Raw genomic sequence first — 15,487 nt, 5'->3', positions numbered from 1 at the left:
ATCGTTGATTTATGTTTACATTAATATATTTTTAGTTCTTTTGTATTTATATTTACGGATTGTAGTTTTAGTGTAATTTCCTGTTTCTGTGATAAATGGGTTTTATAAGTTGGGTAAGACTAGAAGAAATTATCTTTCAGTTCACATATGTAATCTTGTTTGGTGTTTATATTTGATTCAGTATGCATTTAAGATATTAATGAGTACTATCGATAGTTATTAATGATTCTCATTTTTTTTTAAATAAAGAATTATGAATTTAGGGTATTTCGTTCAGGTTTTTATTACCTGACGATTTTAAATTCTTAATCCTATATATATACTAATAAACTTCTATAATCAAAGATCACTACATGATCATAAACCACGTAATTAATTCTAGTAATACACCAGACGGGGAGAAAAAAAGGATGTTATTTCACCCCACTTTTTTATTACTATAATGAAAAATATGTATAAATAATAGTTAAAATTGATGTGTGCCAAGTATAGGTACACGAAATACAAAATGGCGGCTGTTTCATAACGTTAAAAAAAATTATTTTTCATTCAGAGCTCCATATCTTTAAAATTATCAATACCACTAGAAGGGGCACATTTACACATAGTACATCATTTGAAGAAGAGTAATATGAGCTCTGAGAGAGCTATTTACCTTCAAAAGTTCTCAAGATTTAGTTTTTTAAATGCAACAGTGTTTATAAAATGCACTGAAAAATCAGTAGCTAGTGAATTTATTTTGAGAAATCTATATCTCAAAAATCATTTGACGTACAAATGTCTAATAACACTAAAATTAAAGCTAGTTGAATGTCTTATGAAACAGATTATGACATTTACCTTCGTAGGTAAACATTACATTAAAAAATGCACTGAAAAACCAGTGGTAGGATGTTGTTGTTGGTTGGGGCTTTTGGGTGTAAAACCCTGAGGTCATCAACGCCCAAGTTTCGCACTTTATAATTCTATTTCAAGATTTGAAATTCTTTAGATAATTTCTAAATAAGGTTAAATAATTACTTATTTTAGAATTTTTTAATACATATGACAAACTTTTGGGTTTAGATCTTATTCAAAAGATTATTCCTTTTTAAGAAAATTAAAACCATTTCCACGTTCTTCTGGTCATCATTCAGAGCATCCGATACACTCAGTCCCACTCCGTAAGTACACTGTTGCAGTATTGACATTTTGGCGGTGGTTGCTTACTGATCAGATCTGCATCAGTTAAATTCGTATGACTTATTCTCAATCTGGCAATAGCTACCTCCTCCCTGCGATTGGAAAGGTTTGATGTGGTCCATGGTTTTATGGTTTTATGGTTTTTTTAATAGTTTTTAATTTGCTTGGCGGGCTTTCATTCCACATGGCTTGCCAACTAGCTGATATTTCATTTTTCTTCGGAAAACTAGTGGTAGTCAAATTCATTATGGGAATACTATATGTTATAAATCAATCTTTATGACAATTAATTTATTAGGAGTAGTAATTTTTGTGATATTTGTCGTAATAAATTCACAAAAATATTTATTTCTCATTGAGAAAAAAAAGTTTACTTTATTAAAAACTGTATCTCAGGAATTATTTTATATCAGCCAGGACAAATATCACAACCAGTTTAATGTACTATAAAGTAGTTTATGACGTTAATCATCGTAGGAGTAGTACCTTTTATGATGTTTGACAAAATAAATTTATAAAACATTGATATGTCCTGAAAAAAAAGTTTTATTTATGAAAACTATATCTCAGGAATTATTAAATGTATAGATTTATGCAAGCACTAAAATTAAAGCGTGTTTAATGTACTATAAATTAGTTTTTTAACCTGTACCATAGTAGATAATTAGTTTCTTTATGATAGTAGAGTAGTAGTTTCCTTATGATAGTAGAGTAGTAGTTTCCTTATGATAGTAGAGTAGTAGTTTCTTTATGATAGTAGAGTAGTAGTTTCTTTATGATAGTAGAGTAGTAGTTTCTTTCTGATTTTTCATAAGAATATGAATATGAATTTTTTAATAAATTTTGTCAGAACAACTATAAATCAATTTATTTTAGCAAATATCATGAAAACTACTATTCCTACGAAGGTAAAGGTCTTAAACTTCTTTATAGACGATTAAACTAGCTTCAATGTTAGTGGTAATAGAGACTTGTACTGAAGTCCACTAACGTGGTAACTTATTGTACTGAGATATAGTTTCTCCAAAATAAACTCAATAACTACTGATTTTGCGTTATTTTTTTGTGAAATCTTTTTCTATTTAGTTAATTATTAAACCTAAACAGCTCTATTAGGGCTCATATTTTAAAGCATTTACTCATCTTTAAATTTTTTTATATATTTTTTTTTTACCTTCTTTATTGAAAATATATAGATAACAATATTGATATACACATGTATATAACTATGTATAATGGCGCCCTTCCTTAGCCATATGGCATTATAACGGGTTGGACTGGGTCTGCTGAGGGCGGGGGTAACAATTTTGGCCCAGGAGCCGCTGCTCGGGGGCCATCTTTAATTTTGTTTTCATACCCTCCTGTAATGATTTTAGTGGGTATTTGGTACATACATATAGGAGGTATGCTATATGTATAGCTGGGGGTGAATGATACCTTGGATTGCCTTTTGGCATTATAAGGTTAGGTGAGGGGTCCAATGAAGGTTCTAACTAGGTTGTCTTACGCTAGTGGATTATTGGAACGGGGAGGGACCATTCCAATGGTTGAATGGTGAAAATTTAGACCTCAGACTTGAAGAGTCTAAAGCCTTCCCTCGTCGAGGACGTCGATTAAGGAAACCGTGCTCTGCCACCTCCCAGGTCTTGGTGGAGGGGCGATCTCACTCAAAAGTGGGTTGCAGCTTATCTTATCTTTATTATCTTATAAACTTATCTATCATCTTTAAATGATGTTCTCTTAGGTATTATAATGTTGTTGGTAGGTTTAAATTTTGGGATTTTCGAATATTTTTTTTTTTTTTAATGTTTGGAAAAGCCAAAATGATATTCCCCTACCTATACTTTGTTGACTCATCAATTTTGACTAGTAATTTATTTATCATTAAAGTAATACAAAATTGGGGTGAAATTACTGACTTTTTTAACATTCTTATTTCTACTATGTCTAGGTCAGTTCATAATGTTCTTTCAATTGCCTTAAAATCTAGTAATCGTATACCTTATTGATAAAATCAGAATTATTTATAATAGAATTGATTGGGTTACAAAAATAAAAATAGTTCTTAAAGTTTTATATTGCTCTTTTATTTTCTGTTCACATTCATACTTTGTGGCAAGTCTTCGCTCCGCTCTTGGTACCTATAATCAATAACAAAATAAAATTACTCTCATAAATTTAATATTTATTATCTGCTATTATATTTGTAATATAATTACGTGAAATGTGATCGTTGATCCACTTGAGGTAGGCCGAAATGTTGGTGTTCACTCCGGGTCTTGGATCATTGCCACAGTCCTCAGCTCCGAACGAGACTGCCCCGACCAAGGTGAATCTGTTCGTCGCCGGGTCCAACCAAGTCAACGGGCCACCGGAGTCACCCTGTTATCAGTAAGTAATTATAATATAACATAATTTAATAATATAACATTAATATTATATAATAATAATATTAAAAATACTACTAATACGAAAAGTACTGAGCATCTGGTTTATCTTCTTTCTATTGAATTTCTTTCATAGTTGAGGAAAGAGTGATTTATATTTAAAAACTATTTATTTTTAAAATATTATTTTATTTTAGGGAGAGGCGTGTTACAGTGTAAGGCACTGTACTACTTATTTCATGGACCGCGGTTGATATCTGTTCTGATAGACAATTATTTATTCCGTTAATGTAGCCATGAGTCAACCCTGTGGGGTCGGGTATCCTCAGAGGATCAACCAGCCTCTTATAGTGGGAAACCCTAATGAGTCGACCGTAATGAAAAATCACCTCCTAGCACAACCTTTATTCAAGAAACAGTACTTAACCCTTGACCTTTCATGGATTGTAGCAGTACAAATTTATTTTTTATTAATTATATTTTAACTATTAAATAAAAATTAATTCCTCAGTCACAACGATATCGTTTTGGAAACTTAAAATTCACAGCTAAATCTTTAAAGCAGGCTCCATTAAAAAAATTATCCCGTTTTAATTTTTTCAATCTAAAATCCTTCCTGAAATTACGAATCCTTTTTATTGTCATAGATAAAATCATTGATTTGATTTTAATTTCCTCAATGTTATCTTTAAAGGATTTAAATTAGAAGTGAATATTTTATTAAAAAAATTCCAAAACATTTCACATATGAAAATGTAATAAAACAGAGCTTGGTGATCTCAAATCATCTTTAAGCACGACTAAAACCTGTACCACCACAATCAAAGAGGTGTTATGGGATCATTGACTGTAAGAAAGTACTGTTACATGAACAACGAGTAGAAGATGGTTGGGGATGCGGTCAAAATGAAACACTAATAATTTGATGTAACCTATTTAATTGTGCCAACGTTTCGGCTAGAGTTTCTAGGCTTCTTCAGGGCTAAGAACAGAGCAAGATAACAACCACAATAAGTATAGAAAATAAAAAATAAAATATAAACAGAATGACATAAATTGAATAATTTTACAGAATAGAATTCCCTATTTCCATATTTCAATTTTTAAATTATTAATTACTGATATGTTCATACTTCATTGCATTATATAACTTCATTTTTATTTTATTTCCTTAATTATGTTATTTTACCCACTGTTTCAATTACCTATGTATACATTTTATTTTCCACTTCTCTCATCACTTCAATTTATTATTTCTATTCTGTAAAATGATTCATTTTATGTCATTATGTTTATATTTTATTTTCTATACTTAATGTGGTTGTTTATCTTGTTCTGTTATTTGCCCTGAAGAAGCCTAGAAACTCTAGCCGAAACGTTGGCACAAATACACCAACTTATTTGTGTTTCATTTTGACCGCACCCCCAATCATCTCCTCGTACGTCATCCACGGTCAACTATCTCTCATAATTATGAGTTACTTGAACAACGTTTGCGCTAGGAGGTGATTTGTTCTATATCACGCTTCACTGCCGGATTTTTCCCCAACAAAGGGGGCCTGTTTTATAAAGCCTGAGTGTGCAAAAGAAGGCTACCGAATCCACAGAACTGAACCAATGCTAAAGTAACAGAATTAAAAATTATCGACAACGACCGGATTCTAATCCGTGTTTAAGAGATGGTATCACAGCACCATACACACTGCGCCACCCCGCTTCATGAGCTAGACTAAAATGTCCAGAAAATTTCTATTTCATTTTATGATCTTATTTTTATCGCTTGTAAAAAATTTAATAAACTAACGTTTAATAATCTATAAGCCTCATCCTTGAGCAAGTATATTGCTCTTAAATTTTCAATCATGCTGTATAAATCGAAATTTCATTTTAAAATGTGAGTGTAATCGTATTTAAATATTTATTAAATTAACATTCGGACTATCTCTAACTGATTCACTTGTTTTGTGATATATTATATATTATCACCGTATCCACTTGTTATAATTCTAATACAATTATAGCTAATACAAATTAATTTAAAATTCTTTTACTTTCGGTTGTACTCCATTCACACTCTCTTGTAATCCATTCACATTCACTTATAATTCATTTACTTTCGGTTGTACTCCATTTCTACTCTCTTATAATCCATTCACACTCTCTTATAATCCATTCACATTCATTTATACTTCAATGACTTTCGGTTGTACTCCATTCACACTCACTTATTCATTCTCATTCATGTATACTTAAATAAACATTCACTTATACCTTATTCACTTTTGGTTGCACTACATTCGCATTTACTTGTACCTTATTTACATTCACTTGTTATTCATTCACATTCACTTGGATTTATAATCTACATATTCAACTTACGTTGCAAGTGTCCTTTCTTGGAGTGTAGGTGCATATCTGGAGTCCTGTAGGATCAATGCCCCAGCTCTTTCTGCATACTCCATTGGTGATGATTTCAAGATCGACCTCTTTCAGCTTCTTAATCTTGTCGGCGTAGGGTCTTTTTGGGTCATATCTTCCCCATCCTATAAAAAAAAAAAAAAATTAGCTGACTACTTCCTCAACAATATTTTCAATGTGTTAAATAAGATTTTTAGTAATAAAAGAATTTACATGCAATTGGTGTTCTCTATTAAAATTTCTATAGGATTCAATTGAGAATATCTGGAAACGTTGAAAGTTAATTAAATCTCTGATTTCTCCGGTAGAAGAAAAATTATGAACCAAATTAAACATTTTTGCCACGTAGCTGAGAAGGTATACATATTTTTCACGATTATACATTACCTACCAATCGATTTGTATTATTCTGAAGGTTAAGAAAAAAAAATTACTGATTCCACAAAAAAAAAATATATATATATTATATTATATTTAAAAAATTTATAATACTCTCATGTAGCAAATCATATTCTTTTTTAGCGTCGTATGGAATTGTAAATACTGATTTTCCAAGAAATTAAAAATTAGGAATTTTTAAAATTGATTTATTTCTTTAATGAGGTGTAGATAGTTGACCGTAGATTAATGATTGGAGAACTTTGTCGGGGGGTGCGGTCAGCAAAGAACAGCATAAATAAACAAAACCATATTTATTTATTTTATGCCGACGTTTCGACCTGAGTTTCAAGTCTTCATCAGGGATATGATTTGTTCATATAGAACAAAAGAGATAACAACAACATTTAGAGAAACATAAAATTGAAAAAGAATAGTATACAAACAAATTTGGAACTATACAAAATATTGAATTGAATCATAAATGATAAAAAATTGATAATTGAATCTACTACCATCTAATTCCACAATTATCAATCAATTTATTTATTTTTTTCAATTATCAATTATCAATTTTTTATCATTTATGATTCAATTCAATATTTTGTATAATTCCAAATTTGCTAGTATACTATTTCTTTTCAATTTTATGTTTCTCTAAATGTTGTTGTTATCTCTTTTGTTCTATAGCCCTGATGAAGAACTGAAACTCAGGTCGAAACGTCGGCATAAAATAAATAAATAAGGTTTTATTTATTTATGTTGTTCTTTGCTGACCGCACCCCCCGGTAAACTTCTCCAATCATTTATTTTTTTAATTCGTATTTGAATAATAATTTTGATTGGTGAATAAATTCTCTGCAAAACAAAAAAAATTATTATTGAGTTCGGACTATTATTGGCGCTGCTGCAGCCTATTATTGAACAGAAAGAAAAAATACAGAATCTTTTTCAAATTTTTAGAAGGCAGAAACTTTAAATTTTGTTCATTTTTTTTATTTACTTAAAAGGTGTACACTGAGAATTCCAAATAATAAGTTTTATGATTTCTAATTGCCAACATAGATCCTTGTTGGAAAAATATTTGTAATTAATATACAGTTTTTTTATTAACGTTTTATTTTTATTAAGAACAGGTTTTCAAAGTGTATTGATGCTAGATATTTTATTTTAATACATTATTATCATATAATTTTATTATATATTATTGCCATATAGTTTTATTATATATTGTTATTTATCACTTAAAAACAAATAAATATAAAATAAGCAATTAATGCAGTCATTAATCCAATGAGTGAATAAAAATAATAACGTATATTTAATTTTAAATTAATATATTAATTTACATAAAACTTTCTGTATACATTTATCAAATATAGTAATAGTGAATAATTTCCGAGTCTAATAGTGTTCTATAAAATATAAGTAATTAAAAAATAAATACTTTACTTCACTAAACGTAGGAGATCCTACTTACCAATTGCCTTTAGCATTTGTCCTGCCATCTCATCCCCTAACTTCTCGCTGGGCATACAAGCGGGACCGACCAACTTATTGTATTTGATTTCGGTAGAAGTCACAACAATGGCTAGATCATGGAGCATGGTTTTTTTATTGTACAGCGGGTGCATTATGATCTTTTCGACGTACTTTCGGTTTTGTGTAGATTCGTATTCTGAAAAAGATAGAAACATGATTAGATTTTAATTCTTGACCGATTTCACAGATTATATCCATAAAGTAATAAAGTAAGAGGATAAGATAACTAGGAATAATAGTAAACCACTTTGTGGTTAAAAATGATGTAAACTGTGTAAAAATGTATATAAACATTAATAAGGTAAATTAAAGAAAAAAAATAAGATATATAGTTAAATATTTAAATAAACAAGAACCCCCCCCCCCCAAAAAAAATAGACACATAATGAAAAGAGAAATAATATAAGTAGATAAAAGAACAACATAAAAAATACAAAACATTCTAAAAGATAATGAAAATTCTTGTTTGAAGCAAAGTTGTTTATTAGTTACAACAAAAACACTCATATAGTCTCGATACTTCCCTATTATTTTTAAGCTCTTACGTTTCAGCCTTTTCGCCCATTTTCAAGGATCTTATTTACACTATCACACCCAATCATTAGTTATCATAATCATTGGTTAGCATTGTATTTTTTATTTTGCTATTTTAAATACCTTTTTTTATTGTTATTTTCATTATGTGTCTACTTTTTTTGTTGTATTTTTGTTTATTTAAATAGAAGTGGAATGAATGAATAAATAAATAAATAATAATATTTCACCTAATCATTATTGACTCAATGAAGTGTTGATATAGCGATTGGGTGTAATAGAAATTGTAATAAGCGTAATTGTGAAAATAATAAGTAATGACTAATGATAAAAATTGACAAAGGCGTAATTGCTTGCAATAATATGGTAAGCATTATTTGGTTGTGATAAGTGTGAATAAGATCTTCGGAAATGGCCTGAATGGCTGAAACGTAGGAGTTTAAAAATAATAAATAAGTGTCGAGACTATATGGAAGTGTTTTTTATAACTAATAAAGGGATATAATAATAAATTTAAGGTCAAGGAAAAAGAAAAACAAAGGACATCCACCTTAGAGAATAAACGAAAGCTAAGACATATAATTATAATATACATATATGTATATAAATAGATGTATGTATAAATGTATATAACTAATATAAAAAATCGGATTTATAAAGGGCAGCAAAGTGTCGAACGGTAGAACAACCAACGACTTCGGCATAAGAGAAAAAAATATATTTATTTAAATTCTATAACAATTTTGGATCCCTTCTACCTAGCTTTAACCAAATTTATCTAGTTTTTATATATTCTGGTACATGGAAAAACAAATTTAACAGAGTTTTTATTAGCAGTATCTTTGGAATTAGGTACTGTGCAAGAACGATAAGGTACATAAGTCATAATAAATATTATCTTCAATAATCTTCCTTAAATATCAAATAAAACTAATAAAACGAAATAGATTGAAATAGCACTCGTACTGAGTAGATAAGCCTAGCTTATATTTATGTCGAAATGACGTCATACCAAAACAATAATGGCAGCTTGCATTATTTGGACAACAAAAAAAAAATATATATTTAAAGGGTAGTTTAAGACTAAATAGTGACTTTATATAAAAAATTAAGTGATTAAAATTAAGGCACATTAAAAAAAACCGTAAAATACCGGATTATTATTTTAACATAAATTATAGTACAGGATCTACTGGCAAAAAAACAGAAATAAACATCAAAATTTTCAATTTGTAACTTTATCAAACAAATTAGTAACATTTTTAGGTTAGCTAGTAATGGGGTTTCGGATTAACTTTGGATTCATATAGTACATATCACAATTTTAGGCAAAGTTTGAAAAATTCGTTTTTTTTTTTTTCCTTACTAGACTTTTTTAATATCTTTATTGAAATTTACAACTGTATATTATATAATACATTCAGTAAATTTAATCTTAGTTAAAATGGAGTGTTACAGGCGTGTAGAGCAACTACCCATGGTAGCACCAATGATGTTTTACATTAGCAGGTCTCGTGGCCATGTTCTTTTCAGGCACCTCGGAGGATTGACAGGAATAAAAGTGGAAGCAAGGTTAGAAACTAGGGGGTGTGAGTAGTTAGAGAGTTTATAATGGAAGGAGTGATATCTGGTTCGGGCTAGATCAGTTACATCTTACTAGACCTTGTTACAAATTTACTACACTCATTCGATTCATTTAATGCTGTAGCTTTTTTTTTTCTTGGATGCAACATTTAGTAGTTATAAACTAAAAAAATAAATATCTAATTCGTCACTTTATTAAATTAATTAACTTAAAACATCGAAATAATTCATTGGTGAGCTTTTTTGAAACTATTAAAGTATTTGCGGATGTATCTTGTGGGATTGATGACATCTATCCCTTAACTATTATGCTCAACACAATCATATTCAACATATACTCACTGTTGTGTACATCGTGGGCTCCAAGAACGACAACCAGGTCGCCGGCTTGATACTTGTCAACACAATGAGCTGCCGTTACGATGTGCCAAGGAGTTACTATGGCTCCACCGCAGAACGTCCAGATACTAGATCTTGTCTGGAAAGCTACAATCCATGGATACTCGTTGCGTCCTGCTTCTTTTCCTCCAACTATCCTACCCTGCAAGTAGACAACGCAAATTATTTTTTTTTTCCATAAAGAAAGGTGTTAAAGCCACCTCAAATTGACACGAAATCCTCCTGGCTCGGTTATGAACATTTATTTGGTTGAAGCTAACAATAGAAACTTGAACCTATAAAAATTAAAATCAAAGAGGGTTTTCAAGACAAAATTAACTGTTCAAACTGAATAAAAGAAATCAATAACAAAATCTACAAAATAATATATGAATAAAATAATGAGTGTCTGCGACTACGATTGGTCAGTGGAAGATATTTCTTGATGTAACAGTAGTGTAGGACAATTTCTACGAAGTCGTATTGTCTTTTATCGACAAGTTTCAAAATTGGTCAAAAGTTGGTTGGCCTACGTCTATACTGATACAATTAATGTATCAAATAGTCTAATTTTAATAAAATTAAATACCACTATGGAACTCATCGAACGTAGCTTTATTGTCATTGTGAAGCAAGAAGTTCGACTACAATCCACCAGAGCGCATCACCTCGACCATCACCGAAGCTCGAAAATTTATATACTATTGTATTTTATAAAAACATATTTTTACATATTATTAATTTTTGTACATATTACTTAATGTACAAAAATTAATGGTGCCAAAATAACGCACGAAACTATATGAAGCAGATAAGATAAGACCGGTTCTCGGTCACAGCTGTATGCACTAGGCCTATCAATAAGGGTCTTAAAGAACCTCTAAAAGATTATAGAAGCACATCTAACAGATCATACCAGCACTACTATATGGGGCACCATTGTTTACCCACATATCAGATGGAACCCAGCGCCTTCTTCAAACTTTTCAGGATTCGATGTTGAGGAAAATCGTACGCACAACATCGTGGAGGAGGAAGAGGCCACCCGGAGCTGCATCAATTGTTCGAGTTGCCTACTGTGCCGGAGTTCATCAAGCGACGACACATCAAATTTTTCGATTAACTTCAGTACTGTACGAATCCGTTATTCAACACGTTAACACCTGTCCCCCTCCGGTGCGTTGGCAACACACTACGTAAGGTCACGTAGTATTAGGATTAAGTTTTTATTAGATTTAAGTTTGTTAAATTCAGAAATAATGTGTACTCCAACACATTATACACTTTTATAAACTCTGTCAACAAAAAATAATACACTCCAAAAGACTCCTTAGAATGTAGATGTTCAACAGAGAAAGGAGAAAGTTCATTGTTTATAAATACGCCATTAACATTTTGAAGGGGTTTTGAAAAAAAAAAAATCATAGAAGGACACTGATCCACATCCTCTGCTTGAGGCAGTTTTGGTTTATAGCTGATTCTGATTTGTAAATGATTGTTATTTTTTGGTCACTCTTGACATGATCTCTCTCCTCGATTCGTTATCCCTTTGTGAGCTTCGGTGGATACTACCCTCCGGGCTTACATACCCCCTTCGCCTCTGTTGGAATAGTACCCTATAGGACGAGGTTACCATCCTCTGGGATATATCAGTTGTCACCCGTTAGTCTCATCCTACCTAGCCATCTTCCTTGTCAACTACCTAACCTTTATAAACTGAACACCCATTGTCGATGCGTTTTGGACAAGCAAAAAATAAAGAAAATTACCCCTCTCGACATCATTAATCACAAATTACAATAATGTCCAAACATAAAGCAAGCAGTCAAAATTTAGTAAATGAATTATAATAAAGACTAAAGATAACTATACAGCTGATAGATGTCCGTAGATTGTTGACCAAGTTGCTAGGCGACACCAACCAAATAACTCCCACTGACCTTAATTCCTACATTTTAATATTATAAAAAACATATAAATACATCTTTTTCTTCTAAAGATAAATATAACTTCTAAATAAAATAAAAATAAATTTAGTTAAATTAAATACTCAGATTATTTACAAATTAATAATTAAACTTGGCGTGAAAAAAAAGGATAAAGGAAAGGGAAAGACTTACCGCATTCCTCCAGCCACAGCTGCAACTGAGCTCAGCACATGCTAGGCCGAACAGAAGGAAGCAAACTAGAATCACCTTCATATCTGTGCCAAAAAAAAAAAAAATAACAAACTAGAAAATATATTATATTTATCAGAAATAATAATTAAACAAAAAAATTAAAGAAAAATTACACCTATTATTACACTAATTATACTAGTTCATGAAAAGATAAAATTGGCCTCGCTTCTACAAAAATAATATCGAAAATGTCCTTATCGAAAGTAGAAAGGATTAATTTTTTTATGAATTTAAATATTATATTGTAAATATTTAATTTTTTATGAGTCTCAAACAATAAGCATATACATAAAAAATAATTAACAAATAAAAAAAAATCCTCCTATTGAAATAGCCCTACCCTATACTCCTAGTTCCTCTCAGAGACAGGTTGCTATTGCATATAATAATAATTATTATTATAATTATAATAAATAATAATTGTTAGTGATATAAATAATAATGAAAGTCAGTACATTATTCTGGTGTTTCTCCATCTGAACAAACCTGAGATTTCAAAAACACGTTAATGTAAACTTTCTTTATGTCTACTCGTTTAGAAGGAAGAGCTTTCTGTATGATGATAATCACAGCTACATAAGACTGAATATACTTGCTAAGATCCGTAGCGTTTAGTCGAAGTCCCTCGACTGTTATGTCAAGTTAATTTATATATGCATTACTAATAATACACTTCTAAGTTTTAGGAGATATAAAATAAAGTCTCTTAGAAGAAATAAAAGTATAAGATGGGTCATTTCTGTAGTCAGATTTTTAAAAAATTAAATTATTTTTTCGTTCTTCATATATTGGTATTTCACATTTCAATCGATTGCTCTAGACTAGAATTGGGATAATTGTGAATCGGGTATCGATACTTTACTTAAAGTATTGTATCGATACTTGTATGGTATTGCATCATCACAAGCAACTTCGGATCCCCAAGATATTCCGCTATCTAATATCTATCTAACTCGTAATACCTACTTGTTTAGAAATATAATATATAAATATAATATAATAAGTGTGAAGATAGGTTAGGTTTTTAAAATATTGGTCAAGATGTGACATGAACAACGTTCTGTTTCAAATTTTAACATAGATTACGCTTACAGAAGAACTCATAAATAAATTAACCACAAAGAAAATTTTAAAAAAAAATCTCTTTGACTGGGTACTTTCTTACTTCTATGATACCCATTAACTGATTTCGATTCACCAAGTGACCTGTATTTTTCTTCTTATCTTTACATAATTATTCATTATATTACGATTAGAATTAGCAATATATGTGTGCTTAGTAATAAATATTATTGGGTCCTTATTATTATCATACTCTGTATCATTTTGTTTTATTCTAAACATTATATTAATTCATTAATTGTAAATTTGCAGCTTTATCATTCATATCAAAGTCTTGCTTTATTTTTATTATTATTATTTTTTAATTAATTTAATTTAATTCTTTTAATAATTATTATTTTATTTTTATTCTTTACTAAAATCCTTGATGCTCCTTATTACGTTACAAATAAAATCATCCACAAAGACCTTATATACTTATACTTATAAACTCATCCCACTCTTTGCATCTTTGGCCCAAAACAGATATGCGTCTTTTCATTCCAAACTCCTCTCACATACTAACCCTTTAGTTCTTAATCTCTCATCCTTAACAATCCCTGATAATCCTCCGAAGCATCTGAAAAGAAGATGGCCACGGGGCCTTCTAATTTAAATTAATGCTTGAAGTACCACTAATGGGAGGTTCCTACCCAAACTTTTCAAGTGTAAATGAAACATTCCAAATATTTACTTATTGTATTTATGATTTTGTATAGTTGTGAATTACATTAAATAAAAAAAATTGAAAAAGTTCCTACAGTCATTTATAGTGTTAGTTGAACATATAAGACATAAACGTACACTACGTATTTATTTTTTAATGCAAAATAAGTTTTCATTCTCTCCTCTAATATTACTATTGATTAACATAACTGCAGTGCTTATTTATTATAATATTAAATTAAATGTTATTTAACCTTATCTTGTAATATCTGTTAAATTGCCACTGGAGGCGCCTAATCATTATGAATGCTACTGATTATTATTTCAATATTCATATTATTTCAACTCATTTTCAACAAAACCCAATAATCCTCAAGGTATAACCAAAAAAGATATTCAAACAATTTTTTTTTTTTTTTTACACATGCACCCCCTCCATCTTACGCCTATCACGCAAGGCAATTGATCTTCAAATTATCACTTTTATATTGAAATTGAAATGTACTTCAAAATAATGAAGAAGATTGTCAGGGGCTCGGTCAAAAGAAAAACAAATATTAGTTGTTAACAAATGTTAATGACTTATGTTAATATTCATTGGCGACGTTTCGTCCCACTATGTAGAACTTCATCAAGGCTGTTCAATTTGACAGCTTTGGCGAGTTAGATAGAATATCTGAAGCGTAAATGAGTGATACGAGGGAGGTGACCGTTAACGGTTTTCAAACCGTTATTCTACCAGTCGTCAAAGCTATCAACTTGGACAGTCCTGATGAAGCTCTACAAAGTGGGACGAAACATCGGAAAATAAATAGTCAACTATTTTGGCATCTCTTATGATCGCACCCCTCACTATCTCCTTCATTAAATGAAATTATAGGGTCAATTATTTAGAACTAATTTTCTATTAAAATCAATAATTTTCGAGTTATAAGCGAATAAAACACACAGTTTTTAATTCATACATCCCCACCCCATCTCTAAACCCGGTACATAAATCTGAAGAACTTATACGCACATATTATACTGGTATTACAAAAAAATATAAAGCATATCTATTTTTAATGTTTTGAACATTATTATTATTATTATTATTATTATTATTATTATTATTATTACTATTATCTAATAAAATTT

The 15,487-nt window shown here is 30.1% G+C and overlaps 1 protein-coding gene across 1 annotated transcript in view; it reads right to left on the bottom strand.

The window, feature by feature from the left end:
* Positions 1-3,191: 3,191 nt before the first annotated feature.
* LOC106683618 (venom serine protease) overlaps positions 3,192-15,487 on the bottom strand; it is a 16,205-nt gene continuing 3,909 nt past the window's right edge. Inside the window, exons 2-7 of the mRNA XM_014425196.2 lie at positions 12,524-12,606; positions 10,368-10,566; positions 7,846-8,043; positions 5,949-6,112; positions 3,402-3,564; positions 3,192-3,323 (exon numbers count right to left, since the gene is read on the bottom strand). Coding sequence (XP_014280682.1) covers positions 3,286-3,323; positions 3,402-3,564; positions 5,949-6,112; positions 7,846-8,043; positions 10,368-10,566; positions 12,524-12,604 — 843 coding nt within the window. The 5' untranslated portion in view covers positions 12,605-12,606 and the 3' untranslated portion in view covers positions 3,192-3,285. The remainder of the gene's footprint in view (positions 3,324-3,401; positions 3,565-5,948; positions 6,113-7,845; positions 8,044-10,367; positions 10,567-12,523; positions 12,607-15,487) is intronic.

Source organism: Halyomorpha halys, unplaced genomic scaffold (assembly GCF_000696795.3).
Source record: "Halyomorpha halys isolate HHAL.00 unplaced genomic scaffold, Hhal_1.1 Scaffold28.1, whole genome shotgun sequence".
NCBI lineage: Eukaryota > Metazoa > Arthropoda > Insecta > Hemiptera > Pentatomidae > Halyomorpha > Halyomorpha halys.
This window is presented reverse-complemented; position numbering and strand designations above follow the sequence as displayed.